Source organism: Girardinichthys multiradiatus, chromosome 1, assembly GCF_021462225.1.
Source record: "Girardinichthys multiradiatus isolate DD_20200921_A chromosome 1, DD_fGirMul_XY1, whole genome shotgun sequence".
Classification (NCBI taxonomy): domain Eukaryota; kingdom Metazoa; phylum Chordata; class Actinopteri; order Cyprinodontiformes; family Goodeidae; genus Girardinichthys; species Girardinichthys multiradiatus.
This window is the reverse complement of record NC_061794.1, coordinates 2532551-2551585: the sequence shown is the minus strand read 5'-3', so window position 1 is coordinate 2551585 and position 19035 is coordinate 2532551. Positions and strand designations below refer to the sequence as shown.

General features: G+C 40.2%; 1 protein-coding gene across 2 annotated transcripts in view; it reads left to right on the top strand.

Moving 5' to 3' along the window:
* The first annotated feature begins 13247 nt into the window (after window positions 1–13247).
* The window catches only part of LOC124875741 (histone-lysine N-methyltransferase SUV39H1-like), a 40995-nt gene continuing 35207 nt past the window's right edge, over window positions 13248–19035 (top strand). For both annotated transcript variants that reach the window (XM_047378205.1, XM_047378148.1), the window contains exons 1-3: window positions 13248–13387; window positions 14120–14265; window positions 15334–15993. In XM_047378205.1, coding sequence (XP_047234161.1) covers window positions 13369–13387; window positions 14120–14265; window positions 15334–15993 — 825 coding nt within the window. In that variant the 5' untranslated portion in view covers window positions 13248–13368. The remainder of the gene's footprint in view (window positions 13388–14119; window positions 14266–15333; window positions 15994–19035) is intronic.

The window sequence follows — 19035 nt, the reverse complement described above, 5'->3', positions numbered from 1 at the left end:
AGGCGCACCTTCAATGAATGGCCTATTTTAGAACTTTTTTCATATATAGGGCGCACCGGATTATAAGGCGCGTAGAATAGAAGCTACTGCAGTCAAACGTTTGACTGGGGTTGCATTATGCATCCACTAGATGGAGCTGTGCTAAAGAGAATGTCAACAGATAAGTCAGTCAGTCAAACTTAATTAATACACTACAAACCAGCGTTCTGATAACTCCATTCACTCTCATGGTAAGGTCTCCTCTACATAGAATTCTATTGAGTAGAGCCAACCGCACGTTAGGAATGCATTGGAGTCTATGAAGTTGAAATCAAACGTTAGTTAAAACGTGAAAGGGAACTTTTCCCCGATTCAGTAAACACGTAAAAGAAACAGTTTGATGCACTAAATCAAACGTTAGTACTGTTAACCTTTCCTGTTTCTGTCCCCTGACCGTAGTCTGATGACACAGGGGAGAAGCTTTCTCCAGGGCCGAAGTTACTAGTTTCTTCGGGGTTAACTCCCTCACTCATACGTTGCTGAGTTGAGCATGAAGAAACAGCATCAAAACACTGAGTTGTTGACGAGATTCGGGGTTCTTTTTAATTACTTTGCAGCACGTAAAAACACAGGGCTTACAGACTCATACACCGCTGCTCCGGTCGCCGTCTCTACCCACCCCACACACACAATAATACCGACGTCACTCCTTCACTCTTGATTCTCAGCTACGGCAGCACACAGCGCCACCTCTGTCCAGAGGAGTAATGTCAACATCTTCCATACACACACACGAAACATACACCCCACACACTGAGCTTCTAATCACATATAGTTCAGGCAATTCCTGCAACAGTACATTCAAACGTTATACACACACAAGTGGTGTTGGACTAGGAGTAAGCACAGTACAGGTGTTTACCGCTATTACTTCGGCGACACCCCTGACTACGGTAGCCGTAATGCTGCAAGTGGTGCGGCTTTGTAGTTTACCAGTCGTACTGAAACATTTTGACAGAGCGCCGTGTACAACCAGTATGGATCAACCAATTAACCAATTGATCCATATATAAGGCGCTCCGAATTACAAGGCGCACTGTCATTTTTTGAAAAAATTAAAGGTTTTTAAGTGCGCCTTATAGTGCGGAAAATACGGTAATCATCTTCGGGAGTATGTCAAAGATTTTCTTTTGAATAGAATCAATTTTATTTTGGAAGAATCCCATAAAGTCATGGCTGCTGAGAGCTAAGGGGATGGATGGTTCAACAGAGCTATGACTCTGTGTAAGTTTGGCAACTGTACTAAAGGGAAACGTAGGATTATTCTTGTTCTCTTCTATTAATTATGAGAAATAAGCTGTTCTAGCTTGGTGAAGTATCTTTTTATACAACAGTAGGCTATTTTTCCAGATTAAGTAGGAATCCTCTAGGTGTGTAGAGCACCATTTTCTCTCCAATTTTATAAAATTGTGCTTTAAAGTATGCAGCTCTGAATTAAACCTGGGACCTAGCCTCCTATGAATAATTACCTTCTTTTTCAAGGGGGCAGCATTGTCTAATGCACCACGCAATGATGAAATAACACAATGAACAAGAGAATCAATTTGTGAAGGGGAAGAAACAAAATTATTGCCCTCCACTGTGCTTTTCTGTGATAATGAGGAAATTAAAAGTGGAACAGATTCTTTAAAGGTTGTTACAGCATTGTCTGATAATGATCTACTATAATGAAATTTTCTTTCAGGTGTGGAGTACTCAGTTAAATTAAACTCAAAGGTTATTAAAAAATGGTCAGACAGGACAGGGTTATGAGAAAATATTGTTATGTCTTTACACTCAATGTCATATGTCAGCACAAGGTCCAGAGAATGAAGACAAAGGTGGCTAGGCTTGTTAATGTTTTGAGCAAAGCCAACTGAGTCTAAGATAGCATTAAAGGCTATATTTAAGCTTTCACCTTCAGTGTCAACATGAATGTTAAAATGCCCCGCTATAATAACCTTATCTGTATTTAACAATAAAACAGATAAAAGGTCTGAAAAGTGATCTAAAAATTGAGAGTAAGGGCCTGGTGGATGGTACAAAACAACAAACAGAAGTGGATTTAGTGCTTTGTAATTTGGGTTAGGAAAACTAAGGATTAAATATTCAAAAGAGTTGTAGCGATCGATTGGTCTGGGACTAATCAATAAATCAGACCGAAAAATGGTTGCTACTCCTCCTCCTCGCCCAGTACAGGTCCTTCTCAAAATATTAGCATATTGTGATAAAGTTAATTATTTTCCATAATGTAATGATGAAAATTTAACATTCATATATTTTAGATTCATTGCACACTAACTGAAATATTTCAGGTCTTTTATTGTCTTAATACAGATGATTTTGGCATACAGCTCATGAAAACCCAAAATTCCTATCTCACAAAATTAGCATATCATTAAAAGGGTCTCTAAACGAGCTATGAACCTAATAATCTGAATCAACGAGTTAACTCTAAACACCTGCAAAAGATTCCTGAGGCCTTTAAAACTCCCAGCCTGGTTCATCACTCAAAACCCCAATCATGGGTAAGACTGCCGACCTGACTGCTGTCCAGAAGGCCACTATTGACACCCTCAAGCAAGAGGGTAAGACACAGAAAGAAATTTCTGAACGAATAGGCTGTTCCCAGAGTGCTGTATCAAGGCACCTCAGTGGGAAGTCTGTGGGAAGGAAAAAGTGTGGCAGAAAACGCTGCACAACGAGAAGAGGTGACCGGACCCTGAGGAAGATTGTGGAGAAGGGCCGATTCCAGACCTTGGGGGACCTGCGGAAGCAGTTGACTGAGTCTGGAGTAGAAACATCCAGAGCCACCGTGCACAGGCGTGTGCAGGAAATGGGCTACAGGTGCCACATTCCCCAGGTCAAGCCACTTTTGAACCAGAAACAGCAGCAGAAGAAGCAGCACTGGACTGTTGCTCAGTGGTCCAAAGTACTTTTTTCGGATGAAAGCAAATTCTGCATGTCATTCGGAAATCAAGGTGCCACAGTCTGGAGGAAGACTGGGAAGAAGGAAATGCCAAAATGCCAGAAGTCCAGTGTCAAGTACCCACAGTCAGTGATGGTCTGGGGTGCCGTGTCAGCTGCTGGTGTTGGTCCACTGTGTTTTATCAAGGGCAGGGTCAATGCAGCTAGCTATCAGGAGATTTTGGAGCACTTCATGCTTCCATCTGCTGAAAAGCTTTATGGAGATGAAGATTTCATTTTTCAGCACGACCTGGCACCTGCTCACAGTGCCAAAACCACTGGTAAATGGTTTACTGACCATGGTATCACTGTGCTCAATTGGCCTGCCAACTCTCCTGACCTGAACCCCATAGAGAATCTGTGGGATATTGTGAAGAGAACGTTGAGAGACTCAAGACCCAACACTCTGAATGAGCTAAAGGCCGCTATTGAAGCATCCTGGGCCTCCATGAGACCTCAGCAGTGCCACAGGCTGATTGCCTCCATGCCACGCCGCATTGAAGCAGTCATTTCTGCCAAAGGATTCCTGACCAAGTATTGAGTGCATAACTGTACATGATTATTTGAAGGTTGACGTTTTTTTGTATTAAAAACACTTTTCTTTTATTGGTCGGATGAAATATGCTAATTTTGTGAGAAAGACATTTTGGGTTTTCATGAGCTGTATGCCAAAATCATCCGTATTAAGACAATAAAAGACCTGAAATATTTCAGTTAGTGTGCAATGAATCTAAAATATATGAATGTTAAATTTTCATCATGACATTATGGAAAATAATGAACTTTATCACAATATGCTAATATTTTGAGAAGGACCTGTATATCGAGGAATGTGGAAATTTAAATAATTAGTAGGATGACTCATTTATAGTGACATAATCCTCTTGCTGCAGCCAGGTTTCTGTGAGGCAAAATAAATCAATCTGATTGTCACAAATCAGGTCACTATCTAGCAAAGTCTTTGAAGAAAGTGATCTTATTATCATGTTCTTGGTTTGGATCGGACCAAAGTGCAGATAAGAGCTTGGCAGCCGCATGATGAGAGGAAGACTTTTCTTTAATTAAAGGTCTCCAAAACGTAACATAATCCAACAAGTACAAACATGAGTCGAGCCAAAAACTTACATGTGTACATAGTTCTGTAACGTAGCAAAACTGAGCATAAACAGGGGTAGTGAACGAGGAATAGTGACGGAGGAACCAGCGGGGAACAAAGAGCACAGACCAACTAATAAACAGGGAGAAAACAAAGGCAGGTAATCACAGGAACTAAGAACAGGTGTGGCAAGGAGACATGGAGGCATAAGGGACAGGTGGAACTAATTAACAATAAAGGAAACCATAGACGTAAGAACGGTTAATACAAAAACACAAACCAAGTTCAAGGATGTCATACCATGACACTTATGTTCACTAAGCCACATTTAATTGTTTTATTTTTCTTTATAGTGTGAGTTGTGTTTATTTTTATGAGATTTTCATGATTTCCTCCCTTTAGATTATTTTTTAATCTATTAAATTTTGGCTGTGGGCGAGACACATAGGGTAATGGGTGGGTAGCAGTACAGAAGCTGCAGAGAGGAGTGTTAAACTACAACCCTGCTTCCTGGTCTGAACCCTGGGTTGTCAGAGGTTTGGAGAACTAATAAATTCAGCCAGATTCCTAGAAAGAAGAGCTGCTCCATCCAAAGTGGGATGGATGCCGTCTCTCCGGATCAGACCAGGTTTTCCCCACAATGTTCGCCAATTATCAATTATTAAAGTTCACAGGGATGATTAATTATAATTATCCTCACTGAAAACTCATGAGAAGTTCAATGAGCTAAGTTTCCTGGGATAAGAAGACCAGTAAACTTTACTTTACCAATCAATGGGGTGGATTTAACACGTAACCCAAGAAAAACCCACGGAAGTTTTCCAAGGAGACAAAATTTTCCTCTTTTGTGTTTTTTGTTCCAGTCGACTGCTGACGGTCTGTCATATTTTTCCCCTTTTTGCCAAAGGTGGAAGGTCGACCGTCTTTGTTTTTATTTCTATTAGAAATAGCTTGGGCAGGATAGGGCAATTTAGAATCGCCACTTATGGTTCAATGTGTTCTAAGTTGTATGTGCATGCAATGTCTTATTGAAACTTTGATTGCTGTTGGACTCTGAAAGCTGCTACGCTTTGAAGGTGTGTGTGTGTCTCACTGTGTTTGAACACCTGAGCGAAAGACTCGGGTGAACTTAAAGTTGGACTGCTGGAACCTCATGGTGGAATACTCACTGTTCCATTGAATTCACTCTTAGTGTTTTTCCACTGGTTGCCGCCTAAAATTTTATGACCCTTTGTGTTTCACAGAGCTCCAACTTTGGGGGTTTTATGACTGCAGCCTGGTGGAGGCCGCTCCCAAAGCTTCGCCCAGTACCATATTTTCTCTTGTTTTCGTCATAACTGCTGGTTTGACTTTCATACACACTCAGTGTTGTTTTATCTTGTTTAGTTAGTTATTTTACCCCTTTTGTGTAGAATTTTTGCATGCTTGATTAGGTGAAGATTATTGAATCAGAATAGCGAGATGTATCAGGGCTGTTGATTTAATAAATATTCACGTAGATAAAGAGCAAGAGTGATTTGTCTGTCAAAATAAGGTCAATGTTCCCTCACCTTCGGTGAAGCGGTTGATTAAACAGTGACATCTAGTAATAGTTATCAATTATCAGACGTCCCTGCTGAGGGTTTTAAGCACCCTGAAACTACAGAAGCAGGAAATGCACAAGTCCTCAGGCAAAAGTAAGGCAGAGGCAGCAGGGCCTAAAGCATAGTTAATGTAAAATAATCCTTATGTCCCCTCTGGAGTAAGAGATGTATATTGATATTACTTTAATTCATTTTATATTATCTCTGAAAGGATTAATTAAAGTTCACAGGGATAATTAAATTTCAGCGAGTTCCATTACATTGTCGGTTCCAGGCATGCTTAATCACAGTCCTAGTGGCAGCGCTAATAACCAAAACGGAGGGCACCGGTGGGAGCACCAAAACTATAAACAGCCCCCTTCTGTAGTTATGCATAGCCTGACCCTTATGGCGCCAAATGGACCATTTATACTAATTCTGAAGGAATCACGGTAGCAAAACTTGACTTGTGTGTTGAAAGGCCACCCCACTGAATTGTCTCAGAATCCGTGGTGTGGAAGTTGGGCTCAGGTATTGTGGAACACTGGACCAGGCAGTTACACTCGACTTTATCAGAATCAGCTTTATTGTCAAGTTCGTACATACAAACAAGGAATTTGACTCCGGTACACTTTGCTCTTTTGTTTTGTTTTTGCATTACAGAATATACATATTTACAATGTACAATATACACATATATAATAAAAAGGTGCATTTGCAACATCTGTATGCTGTTGTTTTGTATTCTATTGAATGTTCAACAGAGAAATAGCCTGGGGGAAGAAACTGTCTCTGTGGCGGCTGGTTTTAGTGAACAGTGCTCTGTAGCGACGGCCTGAAGCTAAAGCTCTGAACGGTTTGTGTGCAGGGTGTGTGGGGTCTGCAGAGATTTTAGCAGCTCTTTTCCTGACCCTAGACTTGTATAAGTCCTGGATGGAGGGAAGGTCAGCCCTGATTATTCTCTCTGCAGACCTGATTTGTGGATGAGCCAAACCACACTGAGATGGATGAAGACAGGACAGAGTGAATGATGGCAGTGTAGAAGATGACCAGCAGTTTCTGTGGAAAGTTGAACTTCTTGAGTTGCCTCAGGAAGTACAGTCTCTGCTGGGCCTTCTTTTGAACAGTGTCTATGTGTGAAGACCATCTCAGGTCCTCAGAGATGGTGGTTCCTAAGAACCTGAAGTGGTCCACGGCCGATACAGTGTTGTTGAGGATGGTGAGGGAGGTGTATGGGGGTGGTGTTCTCCGAAAGTCCACCACCATTTCCACAGTCTTGAGTGGGATGGGTTCAAGGTAGTTCTGACCACACCAGTGTATCAGCCGATCCACCTGCTGTCTGTATGCAGACTCATCACCGTCCTGGATCAGTCCAATGACAGTGGTGTCATCTGCAAACTTAAGGAGTTTCACGGACGAGTCCGGTGAGGTGCGGTCATTTGTGTACAGAGAGAAGAGGAGTGGGGATAGAACACACCCCTGGGGGGCACCAGTACTTATTGATCTGGATCGGGAGAAGATGCTCCCCAGCCTCACCTGCTGCTGTCGGTCCGTCAGGAAGCTGTTGATCCACTGACAGGTGGAGGCTGGGACGTTGAGCTGGGTGAGCTTCTGGTGGAGGATGTCTGGTATGATGGTGTTGAAGGCCGAGCTGAAGTCTACAAACAGGATCCTGGCGTACGTCCCTGGACGGTCAAGGTGTTGCAGGATGAAGTGTAGACCTAAATTAACAGCATCATCTGCCGACCTGTTTGCTCGGTAAGCAAATTGCAGGGGGTCCGGCAGGGGGCCTGTGATGTCTTTCAGGTGCTTCAACACCAGCCACTCAAAGGATTTCATGACCACAGGTACCCCTTAGCACAGCTGCAAAGGAACATATCCTTGATTAGAGCCAAAACAACACCTGGTGGTCCCGCAAACCCCCTCAAACTCACCCCTCGACATCTGACATATGTTCAAATCAACCCACGATCTGGTAAGACAAGTAATGAGTATTATTTTGTCATAGGGGTCGATAAAACAGGAAAGGATCCTAAGGGCATTCTTAAGGTACAACTGGTAAAACCTTCTGCCCCCTCTCAGCAAACAGTCTCTAATGCCACAACATCACCCCTCCTCCTTGTCCACTATGTAGATGTACATACTGTGAAAGACCTGGTATCAGTGGAAACAGGATTTACTGAATCTAACTTATGGCTAGAGTGGATGGCTGAGACTGCACAAGATAATCATATGTCTAACTGTGTGGCCTGTGCAGCTGCAAGACCCTCTCATTATTACACTGAACCTGCTCATCTGTATTCCTCTGATACTTGGGGCTATAACTGTATGCTAAATCTAACCAAGGCAGCTACACCCACTAACTGTACCACAATGGTTCCTATTTTTCCACCCATTAACAATAAAACTCTCGCTGGACCATTTACCCCTTATAAAGGCAATGGAAGCTATACATGTTTCAATTTCACCTCTCTGAATGCTATTGTGCTTCTAGGTGAAATTCCCCAGGATTGGTGTAACAGAACTGTATCTGGTTCAAACATTGGAAGGTGGGCTAGAGCAGGTTTATACTATTAATGTGGTGACAGGAGACTTTTAATTAGGATCCCTCATGAAGCCTGGGGAGTGTGTGCCATGGTCAGATTACAGGCAACACTGATGTTAATTGGTGAACCAATACAAATAACTAATAACACTCATCTACCCTCTATCCTAACAGCTCGGAGGTGCAGAAATGTGTTAAGGAAGCGCTCATCTAACTCCTTTGACCTCACGCAGTGCTCTCCTACCTATATTGATGCAATTGGAGTGCCTAGAAGAGTGCCAGATGAGTATAAATTAGTGAATCAAGTAGCAGCTGGCTTTGAAAACATTCCCATAATCTCAGCGTTTATTCCAATAACTCCTAACAAGAATGTAGATCGCATTTATTATATTCATTACAATGTACTACGACTTGCCAACTTAACCTGGGATACTATTAAAGGTCTCTCAGAACACCTAGCCCCCACTTCTCTCATGGCCATACAAAACAGAATGGTGTTGGATATGTTGCTAGCTGAAAAAGGGGGTGTCTGTGCCATGTTTGGAGATATGTGTTGTACTTTTATCCCCAATAACACCGCTCCTGATGGATCTGTAACCTGAGCCATAGAAGGTTTTACTCAGAACTCTGAGAAAAACTATGCACAAGCATTCAGGAATTGACAATGCATTGGGGCAATGGTTTACTGATATGTTTGGAAAATGGAAAGGTTTAATTATGTCATTAATGATCTCTATTGTTACTTTTGTTGCCATTATTGTTACCTGTGGTTGTCGCTGTGTACCATGCATCAGGGCTCTGATGGTTCACTTCATCACTGCCACAATTGAGAAGGGGATTGCTGAATCTACTGGTGATTCTAAAAGAAGGTCACACATGGTTTTTATGTCTGGCATTCTCTTGCAAGGGATGTCCACTCCCTCAGTGTTTATCAGTAGACTATGCGTCACCATTCTGGTGTCTATCTGATAGAGTGTGTAATAGCAGGTGTCCAACCCTCAATCTAAGTGTGGCTGCAGCATTCTAATCACCCCAGTTACAGAGTGTTCCATTATCAAACCCAATGCACTAAACTTTATGTCAAACTGTAGGTCATTTATCCTTAGGATGTGCGTCCGTGAGGATTCCTATTCTATCCTAACAAAAGTTAAAACATTTGCATTTATACTTTATCATTCTGGTTACTCATCGATAAGTAATAGTAAGCAAGGTTATTCCTAACAGCAATCAAGTGCTATCATGATAAAACAAGCATATACTTCAGATTTACACAGCTACATTCTCGCCTAAAACCTAACATTTTGTTTTATAGAAAGCCTAATGTGGAGCAGCAGTGCCCCATCGTGTACAGGCATACGAATTACCCACAAGTCACAGATTGTTTTGTTCTACCATCAGCTGGGGCAAAAGTGAAAGAGCAATAAATAGAAGGTGTAACTTGTAAAGCAGCATTTGTTACTCACGGCAGCAGATTTGTGCAGTTGTATGCACTGATTTGTGTTTGTGTTAAAGGAAAATAATTTATTAAAAAACTGTGAGAAGATGTTAATACAGGCGTGTGAATTTAGTTTACACCATTTGTTTGAGAACAACTGGAGCAAAACTGTGAATGTAAGAGGTTTTTGATGTGTAACTCAGAGAATACAATTTGTGCACTTGTACTTAAGAAACTGAAGAGGTGTAACGCTTGTATTTGTGAAAGACAGAACATTTCTACAATTACAAAACTATTGCATTTCTCTCTGTGACTGTAAATTCACAGTTTCAATGCACAAATTGTTTTGCCTCAAAATGACCTTCATAATGAAACATTTATTTTGTATTTTTGTACCATCGCCACGTGTACAAGGAACAGGGGAGTTAGCCCTGCTGCTACTCGCAGGAGAGGAAGGGCTGCCAACAAAACAAAATTTGACGCTTTTATAAAACACCGGTAATCTTGCTTGCTTTCCAGGTTTTAGTGGCATGTTTTTCTGTCCACTCTCTGTCCGCTGTCTGGAGCGTATTCATCTGCGTGCGAGCACATGTAACTCAACGTGTCAGCATCTACTTCGGTGACAGAGAGCATGAGGAGTGTAATTTCATCCAGCTTTTGTCAAGTTTGGCCATTGAAAGTAGAGTAGCAACGACGCAGGTCCAGAACTTGCTCACAAGGTGATCTAAAAAAATGAATGATATCAACTGTGAAACGTACAATTACTACCTTGTTGGTGGAGCGGGCGCCCCCCTTGTATAATGGTAGGGGAACTGCTGCCCTCAGTCAAACGTGTTAGTAAAAATAGAATGTGCAACAATTGATCATTAAATGAAAATTTTTTTATTTAATCTCTGTAACTTGAACATTTAGTTCTTAGATATTTTATTCTTTTTGGCTCAAATAAATCATAAAGATACCTCTGTTGCTGTGAAAGCGAATAAGTAATCTAAATAAATACAAGATCAACATGAATAATAATAAACCTGCCTTTGTTATAACAAAAACTGAAGCTTTCCTGAACAAGTCCCCAATAAACAGACATTTAAACTTAAAGAAATAAGCAACAGAACACTTAAACAATATAATATTCCGGCTGACTATATCAGTTTTACTTTGTTTTCAACCCTCCTGCAGTCCTAGCACAGAGTCCTAGCACATTCTGTGCTAGCACAGAGTGAGGCAGATGTCATGGGAGGCGTCAGAAAGAACTGCACGTGAGATTGCTCTGATCCCAGGACCAAAAATCTAGGGCAGTGGTTGGAAATGTGATGTGGAGGGCTCCCTGCAGCTCAGCTTGTGGGAAAACCATGAAAGAGACGGGAAAACTCGAGTAGTGCACCCCTCCAGAATTGCTGGAGGGTTAGTGAGTTTTAATTAGCTTGCTTGTCCATGATGAGCTTTGATAGATCTGCGTGGAAACAGCTGTTACTTTTCTCTCTCTCTCTCTCTCTCGGTAGCAAAGCGTCGTGTAGGTGAACAGCAATGACAACCCTGCTCTAGTTTTTCCCTCCTGTAGTTTTATTGTGTCTTTTTTGCTCCTTTGGTTGATAGAGCTGGTTGTATTTTGCACCTGGGTACTAATAAAGCATCACACATCCAATAATTATCTCTACTAACTTATGATATTTACCTGTCATCTCAGAAATAAAATATTAAATGTTTCCATGAACCCCCTGCAATGTGCTCACGTACCACTAGGGGTACGAGTACCCCTGGTTAGGAATCACTGGTCTACATCTCATAGGTCACGTCTGTGAACTAGCTGGCTTTCCATTGACATGAGTGTGTTTGGGATCTGCTGAGTCAAGTCTGGTGGGTGCGATAGCCAGTAAACGGGAGCGTGGAATAAAAAACTACTTACCACTTGTGTTTTGTATATTGAGGGAAATGTAAGACAATTGTGAATATGACGAGGTGTTTAAAGGGTTCAGATTGGGGGGCATTTAAAACTGTTCTAAAAAAGGTACATATTGCTTTGATAAGATCCATATTGGATTATGGATCTGTAGTATATAAATAAGCTGCAAAACCAATGATTCATACATTAGAGGTAATTGAGAATCAAGCACTGAGATTATTCTGTGGGGGCAATGAAAACTTCTCCAAATTTGGCTGTACAGGAGAAAATGGTATTACAATAGAAGAGATATAGCACTGCTGTGCCCTATTCAGTTACACCTTATTGGTTGTTTCCTACTATTAATGTTGATCTAGATATCCATAAAGAAATGCAGATTTATAAATTTAATAGGAATTGGATTCATGTAGTAAATCAAAGAATTGAGAACATATACAGGTCATTTCTTGCAATTTATACAGATGGGTCTAAGGATTTAGTCAGGTAAAACAGGATTTCCATATTTTATTATTATTATGAAATGCATGCAATTTTGATGGCGTTACAGTGGGTAGAACAAAACAGAATAGGAAGAGTTCTTATCTGCTCAGATTCATTGTCATCCTTGATGTCGACTGTGGGTTTCTCATCCAAAAGCCGCAAAGACTTAGTATACGAAATGTATGAAACTTTATTTAGACTTACACAATCTCATTTAATAGTTAAGTTCATGTGGGTTCCTGCTCATAAAGAGTTTGAAGGTGAGGTAAATTTCAGATTGGCTAGCCAAACAGTCTTTAAGAATATGGAATTTTTAATAGAATTAAGAATAGACAGAATTATGGAAACTGTATTTAGTAAATCCAAAATAAAATCGGTTATTAAGAACAAAGTAAAATTAGAATGGCAGCGGCTTTGGTAGGAGAGGGAACAAAAGGTCAACATCTATTTCAAATACAAAGGACAGTAGTGAAAATTGAAATAATTGGAGAAAATCGAAACAACAAGCACTCACAAGATTACGATTAGGACATACACAGTTAAATAAAACCACATTTCTTGGGTAAACATCCAACAGGCAGATGTGATTGTGGAATGGATTTGGAAACAGTAGAACATATTGTAATTCAATGTGATAAGTATAGGATGATTAGAGAAAAATTAAAGCAAGAATTAAGAAAGTATGGTGTGGAAACATTCAGAGTGCGCATATTATTAGTTAAACATGACATGATAAATATAATATTTATAGGATTGTTAAGGGAAACGGGAGTATTTGTAAAAATATAAATTAGGTCAGTTAGATACTCTGACCCACACTCCAGCATAGTAGATGGCGATAATGCATCTTAAAATTTGATGCCACCCACCAATAATCCCAAAAAGAAGAAGATAATCAAGACGTTTCACTCGGAAAAAGCTGAGCCCAAATATAAAACTTCACGTTCAAAAACAAACCCAAAAAACCAGAACCCGCGGCTCATGAGGCTTGCAAGCGACTTTAAAGAAAAACATGCTCGAAGTCGCTTATAATAAGCCGACTTCGCAACACTGGTGAAAACGTACGTTAGTGATTGTTTTGTACTGCTACCCCATGGCCAAGACGGAGTGATTTGTCTTCCGCTCCTGCGCTGTTACGTCGCAGCAGCGCGACCAATTAGCTTCCATTGCTATGTTTGCAACCCTTCTTTTCCTTCGCTAACTTCGAACGAGCCTATAGCAGTGCGTCTTGCCTGCCCTACTGCTTTCACACCAATGACAGGGCTGAGAGATACGACTCATCCAATCAGCAACAGTTTAGAGCCATGGTGGCGGGCCGTCACCGCCATTGGAATTTCAATGTAATTTGGCGGTTATGTGGAAAACATGGCGGAAATTTTGAAAGGTAATGTTGTTTAACTGTGTTTTCAGTCAAACCGTTTATTTGTTCATGAGTGTGAGGAAAGTTGCAATATGGAAATTCTTGTTATTCTGCTAATCGACATGTCTTCGGGACAGACCGTTATTGTGAGCGTTGCTTTTGTTTTACAGAATAAGTCTTAAACGCGACTGCTAGACTGTTTAGAGTACTTACGCTTCATCATGAAAAGGATTATCAAATTTAAATACGGTTTAATGTGTGTGTGAGAGTGTGTGCGTGTTTAGGGAAGCATGTAGCAACGAGTTTGGTAAGAAGAGGGACAGGACAGTCGAGATAACGCGGAGCAACACACGCAAAGCAGTGCTTTGAAAACGCTTAAATGTCTGCGCATCTGTACTTAGACGAACTCTTGGTTTCCACTTAGATTTTCGTTGTGTTCATGTTACATTGCATTTGGATATGTATTTAAATTGAGTCGGGAATCTAAACCATTCTCTTTTGAAACATGTTTTCCCTATCTTTTTCTAAATGAGCAGTGGGTTTATTGCGTTTGTTCCAAAAATCCAGCAGTCTCTTAGCTCCTATGCACACTAACACACACTGCTATGCATGTTCAAAAACATCAATGAATTCTCTCCCAAGGCCTGTGTTATTATCCAGATTGGCTTGTTTTTAATTATATTACAACTTATCTAAATAAAAAATGTGTGTGCTCGTTTTGACATTTAAGTCCATCTTTTTGATCTGCTGTTTCAGATTGCTGTGTACCTTGCAAGATAACCTTGGATGAGCTTGAGGCACTTTGCTGCAGGGAGAAGCTGTGCTGTCAGGAGCTTAATGTGAGCAAAGTCAATGACAGTGAATATGAAGTGGAGTTTCTCTCCGATTACAAGAGGACCAAGGTATAGTAGAAATATAATAATAAAGATAATTGCGTTGTACTGTTAATTGATCGGTTGTTTTTTCACAAACATTTAAAGTGTGAATTAGATGCACCCCTGTAAATGTTTTTAAATAACTGATTTACAATAGATATAACAATACCAATTTTTGCTTCTACATGCATTTTTTTTAGATATTTCCCAGAGAGCCAGCATTTGAGAGTGCAAATATCCTCAGAAGTTTCTCCTGACTTGTTAATCTAACCGTCTAGAAAAAAACAGCAGGTGGTTTGCAAGTATGCAAGGAGATAACAGCTAGAGCTTCATTTTATTTTCTGAAGAACTGTGTGTTATCTTGTCCATACTTACTTTATTTTGGTAGTATTGGAAGACATAGAGATTCATTTATTATAATAGTATGTTTTAGACAGAGAGAAGTAATACAGTAAAGCTGCTGTATAGAAAAAAAAACTGTTTATTTAATCAACCTTAAACATATATACTGTATATAAATAGTAGAATCCTAACCCTAAAAAAGGTGGTGCTAATATTCCTCAATGTTTCTGTTTGTGTACAAAAATGCCAAAAGATTGGCATATAAACACTGCTGATTCACTTTGTGTAAAAAAAACCCAAAAAAAACTGATTGATGGACTGCTTTTTGAAAATCCTTTGTAATAGAATATGCAGTTATTAGTTAATTTTAATTAAATAAAAATAATTAAATTCATATTGTTTAATTTGAAACCATTTCCAAAGTTTTTAACCTATCACAAATGTTTATATAATTCCTGTTGCGCCAGTGGTCCTATTCATGGGTTAAAAAGTTGCTCCATTCATACATTTTTCAGAAAGAAAATCAATTGATTAACTTTTGTGCCAAGGGACCCTTAACAGCCCTCAGAGATTTAAAGTAGAAAAGTAGAAAGGCCAGAATAGCACCATCCATTATTTTATAATAATCTTGGTAATAAACCAAAAATTCAACTTATTTTAATTTAAGGAGTGGATCATCTTTTCTTGTTAACATGGTGAGGAATGCTTAAATGAGACTTTGGAAGGAATATCAACCCTTTGTGTGTGTTTCAGGGAGAAGAGTTCTACTTTGTTAAGTGGAAGGGCTTCCCTGAATCTGATAATACGTGGGAACCCAGAAGGAACCTCAAATGTCCAAAACTGATGAAACTGTTCCACCTTGACCTGGATCAAGTGTTGAAGCGCCAAAAGAGGCGTGGCATCCCCAAAAGGTTGGACAGAGAAGCAGCCTTGATCATGGTTCAAAAAGCCAAACTTCGTCAAAGTCTGCATCGATGGGAAACCCATTTAAATAAGACGCGCAATCACCCAGGTCGCATTTACGTTGCAAACGAAGTTGACTTAGATGGCCCTCCAAAACACTTCACCTACATTAACAACTACAAAGTTGGCCCAGGCATTGTTTTGAATGAGATGGCTGTTGGTTGTGAATGCAAGGACTGTTTGAAGGAGCCGATGAACGGTTGCTGCCCAGGGGCTTCACTCCATCGAATGGCCTACAATGACAAGGGTCAGGTACGGATCCGGCCAGGACAGCCCATATATGAGTGTAACTCCAGATGCAACTGTGGGCCTGACTGCTCTAATAGAGTGGTGCAGAAAGGTATCCAGTTTGACCTGTGCATCTTTAAGACAGAGAACGGCCGAGGCTGGGGTGTCCGCACTTTGCAGCACATCAAGAAGAACACTTTTGTAATGGAGTACGTGGGAGAGGTGAGACCTGCTCAAATGTTATTTTATTCTTTTAATCAAGTAATATTAAAACTTTTTTAGGTGGACACATGCCCCTGTATACCTTGTTCATAACAAGTTATCCATTAATTATTTTCTTGATGTGACAAAATAAAAAACTGGTGTTTTGCTAACAAATTTTAGCTCCACTTAAAGCGGTTTAGCATTTCGTTTCCTGTTCTTGTAAAGAGAGTTGAAGTGTTCTGTGCAATATGAAATACATATTTACCTGTTAGGTGCGTCATAAAACTGAATGCTCAAGGACAATATTGTGACTATTCAAGTTTAAATTTCCATAGGAACCACTGCCTGTCTGCATCTAATTTGCTAGCAGCTTAGTTTCCCTAGGCGTTACTGAATTAATCTTTTACCCCCTTCCATGCTGGAAATTTCAGGGTGTGTAGATTGTTTAGTAGGTGAAGTGACAAAACCGTTTTAAGGTGTAAGGAGACCCTCAAGAGTTACCAAGCTTTCAGTGTCAGATGTTGGATTTACAGACAGACGACATGTTTGTAAAGGAGAACAGCTCTGCTGCGGTTTAAGGGAAGCTGATAAAGGATAAAGGATGATAAACCTTAATATCACTGCCTCTGTCCAAGGGTGGTGTTAGTGGTCAAATAATCAGCCATGTGCAACCGTTTTTATTCTAAGCTGCTGCTCTTTGTAGGCAATCGTTGAGTTTATTATTATTTTTTGTTTTACAGCTTTAATCTCATGTTTGCGCTGCTGTTTCCTAGGGTGTTTCCTTGCCACTTTTGGTCCGCTTTAAATGGACCAGAGTTCGTTTCCCTCTCTGGACCTTTTGTGCAGGTGTGAATACACTCAAGTGAACCCTGGTCTGGGCCAAACAACCGGACCGAGACCCAACCAACTACATAAAAAGCGTATGTCTCTTTGGACATAAAAAGCCACTGTTGCCGGTAGCAAAGGTGTGTGTTGTAAGGTAATCATACCTGATAAGCTGTCTGTTGCTTAGCAACGCTACTGGCTTGTTGTGGGACAAGGCACGTAGAGAACATTGGCGTTCAGCACGCATTCTCCGACGGGGTTCCAGAATTATAAATGGAACGTCTCAAAGTATGTTTTGAATGAGCTGCTCTTCAATGTCTCAATAATATTGCAGCTGTAATAGTGGCACAAATATGCAGAACAGAGGCGCTGCACGCAGCACATCTACAGCTGTTTTCCTAAATTTCCGGGTCTGTACTATGTCCCGCCCCCATCATTTATGTCCAATGGGAACAATGTTCGCCACCCGCGTGGCTTTGTTTACAAGTAACAGTTCACTTGCAAAAAAGTAAAATGTGAAAACAAACCGCACCAAATGAAAAAAAATAAAGTTTGCTTTTGGCCCGGACCAAACAAGCGGACCAAAGGACTTTCCTGGTGTGAATACACCCTTAGTGTCATTTAGAGCCGTTATATGACACATAATTCTGTAAATCTGGATCATTAAGTGACCTGTCAGACTACTGTTTTTATCTTAAAACTAGAGCAGTAGCCTGCAGGGGGTGTTTTCTTAACAGCTCACCATAAGAGGGAGGATTTTCAATAACTTTCTGTCAAAGGTTCCCCCAAGTCATCAATGACAAGCTCACTTCGCTTTCATCACATTCATTGTCAAGACATACAATTTTGACTCTGTTTTCTGTACAAAAGACTCATATTTAGTAAACGTGGACTGGCAATCATCAAGTCCACATGTAACATTAAAGTTGGCTTCATGTGCATGAATAAGTCCTATGTGCTGAATCAGCTTCATTAAGGTGAAAGCTCTCCTTGGGCATTTGGGGCACTGGTAGGGACGAGGCATAGCGTCAGTAGAGGAGATTTATTTTCCTGGTGACAGTTAAGGGTAGAGGCCGGTCCCCATCCTCAACTATTCTTGCAATGTACCTTTGGAGGAACACTAGGGTGTTCTTCAGGTGTCTTGGGTGTGCCAGATTGAAGACAAAGTAAGTGCAGAAGGCTGAGATGATCCCTTCAACTGTTTGGGTGTGACAAACCACAACATCGTCTGCTTTCACAATGGTGGTAGCTCTCTTGGTAAAGGCCATTGTCCAGTCTTTGCTAGTCAAGTGAATTGTTGGACATGGGGATGGAGAATCACACTAATTGAAAGCAAAATGGAAATAAGAAAAAAACAGGAAATTAAGTTAACAGCCTGTAACGCAGCATTATCTAATGTGAAATATTCTAGCTTCAAAATTTAAGTTAGGCAATAGGAATGCTTAAAACACTAAGATTGCTGTATAAATTGGTTAGGTTGACCAACAGACATTTGCAAGTTAGACATACCTCTCCAAGCATGATAAAGAGATCAGTGTTCTCACTGAAGATGTATGGGAGAAAAAAAGGGTTTGCTCGACTGTCAATATTTGTAAGACATAAGATATATTTGAGATTTAATCAGAAGTTTATTGCTTCAAATTTATTTTCCATGTGTTTTGAAAAAAACTGAAAGTAGTAATTTGTGTTAATTTACAATTAATCAATGTTGCCTATGTTGTCAGTATATACCTAAATCAACAATAAACACATAAAAGGTAGAAAATTAAAAAGAAATTAGAAATTAAAGTGTAGGCCTGAAAACACCCCAGCATGGACATTATCATATAATGTATACCTGGTACATCTTCAGTGAGAGCCTCCTTTCTAGCCTCCTGGTAGAGCTGGTACAGAGGAGACTTCCCTTGTGTCAGATGAAGCACTTTAGGCATAATACAGGCGAAGCCTTCACTGAATCGTTGTTGCATGTTTTCCATTGCAGGATGAATACGTTGTACTTCATCACACAGCTGCAAAAGAACAAATATTGTGCAGTCTTAAGTATTTTGTAGAAAACAATTTGTCCAAATATTGGTGAAATCTTGGCCTTTCAGGTACATTAAACGTTTCAGATGAAAATGAATGTTTTGAAAAACATCTGTACACCTAAAAAGCCACATGTCATAGGGAACCACAAGTAGCAGAATAAGTTGTTGTAGACTGTCTTTTATTGCTAAATTCTTATTTACGATGTAA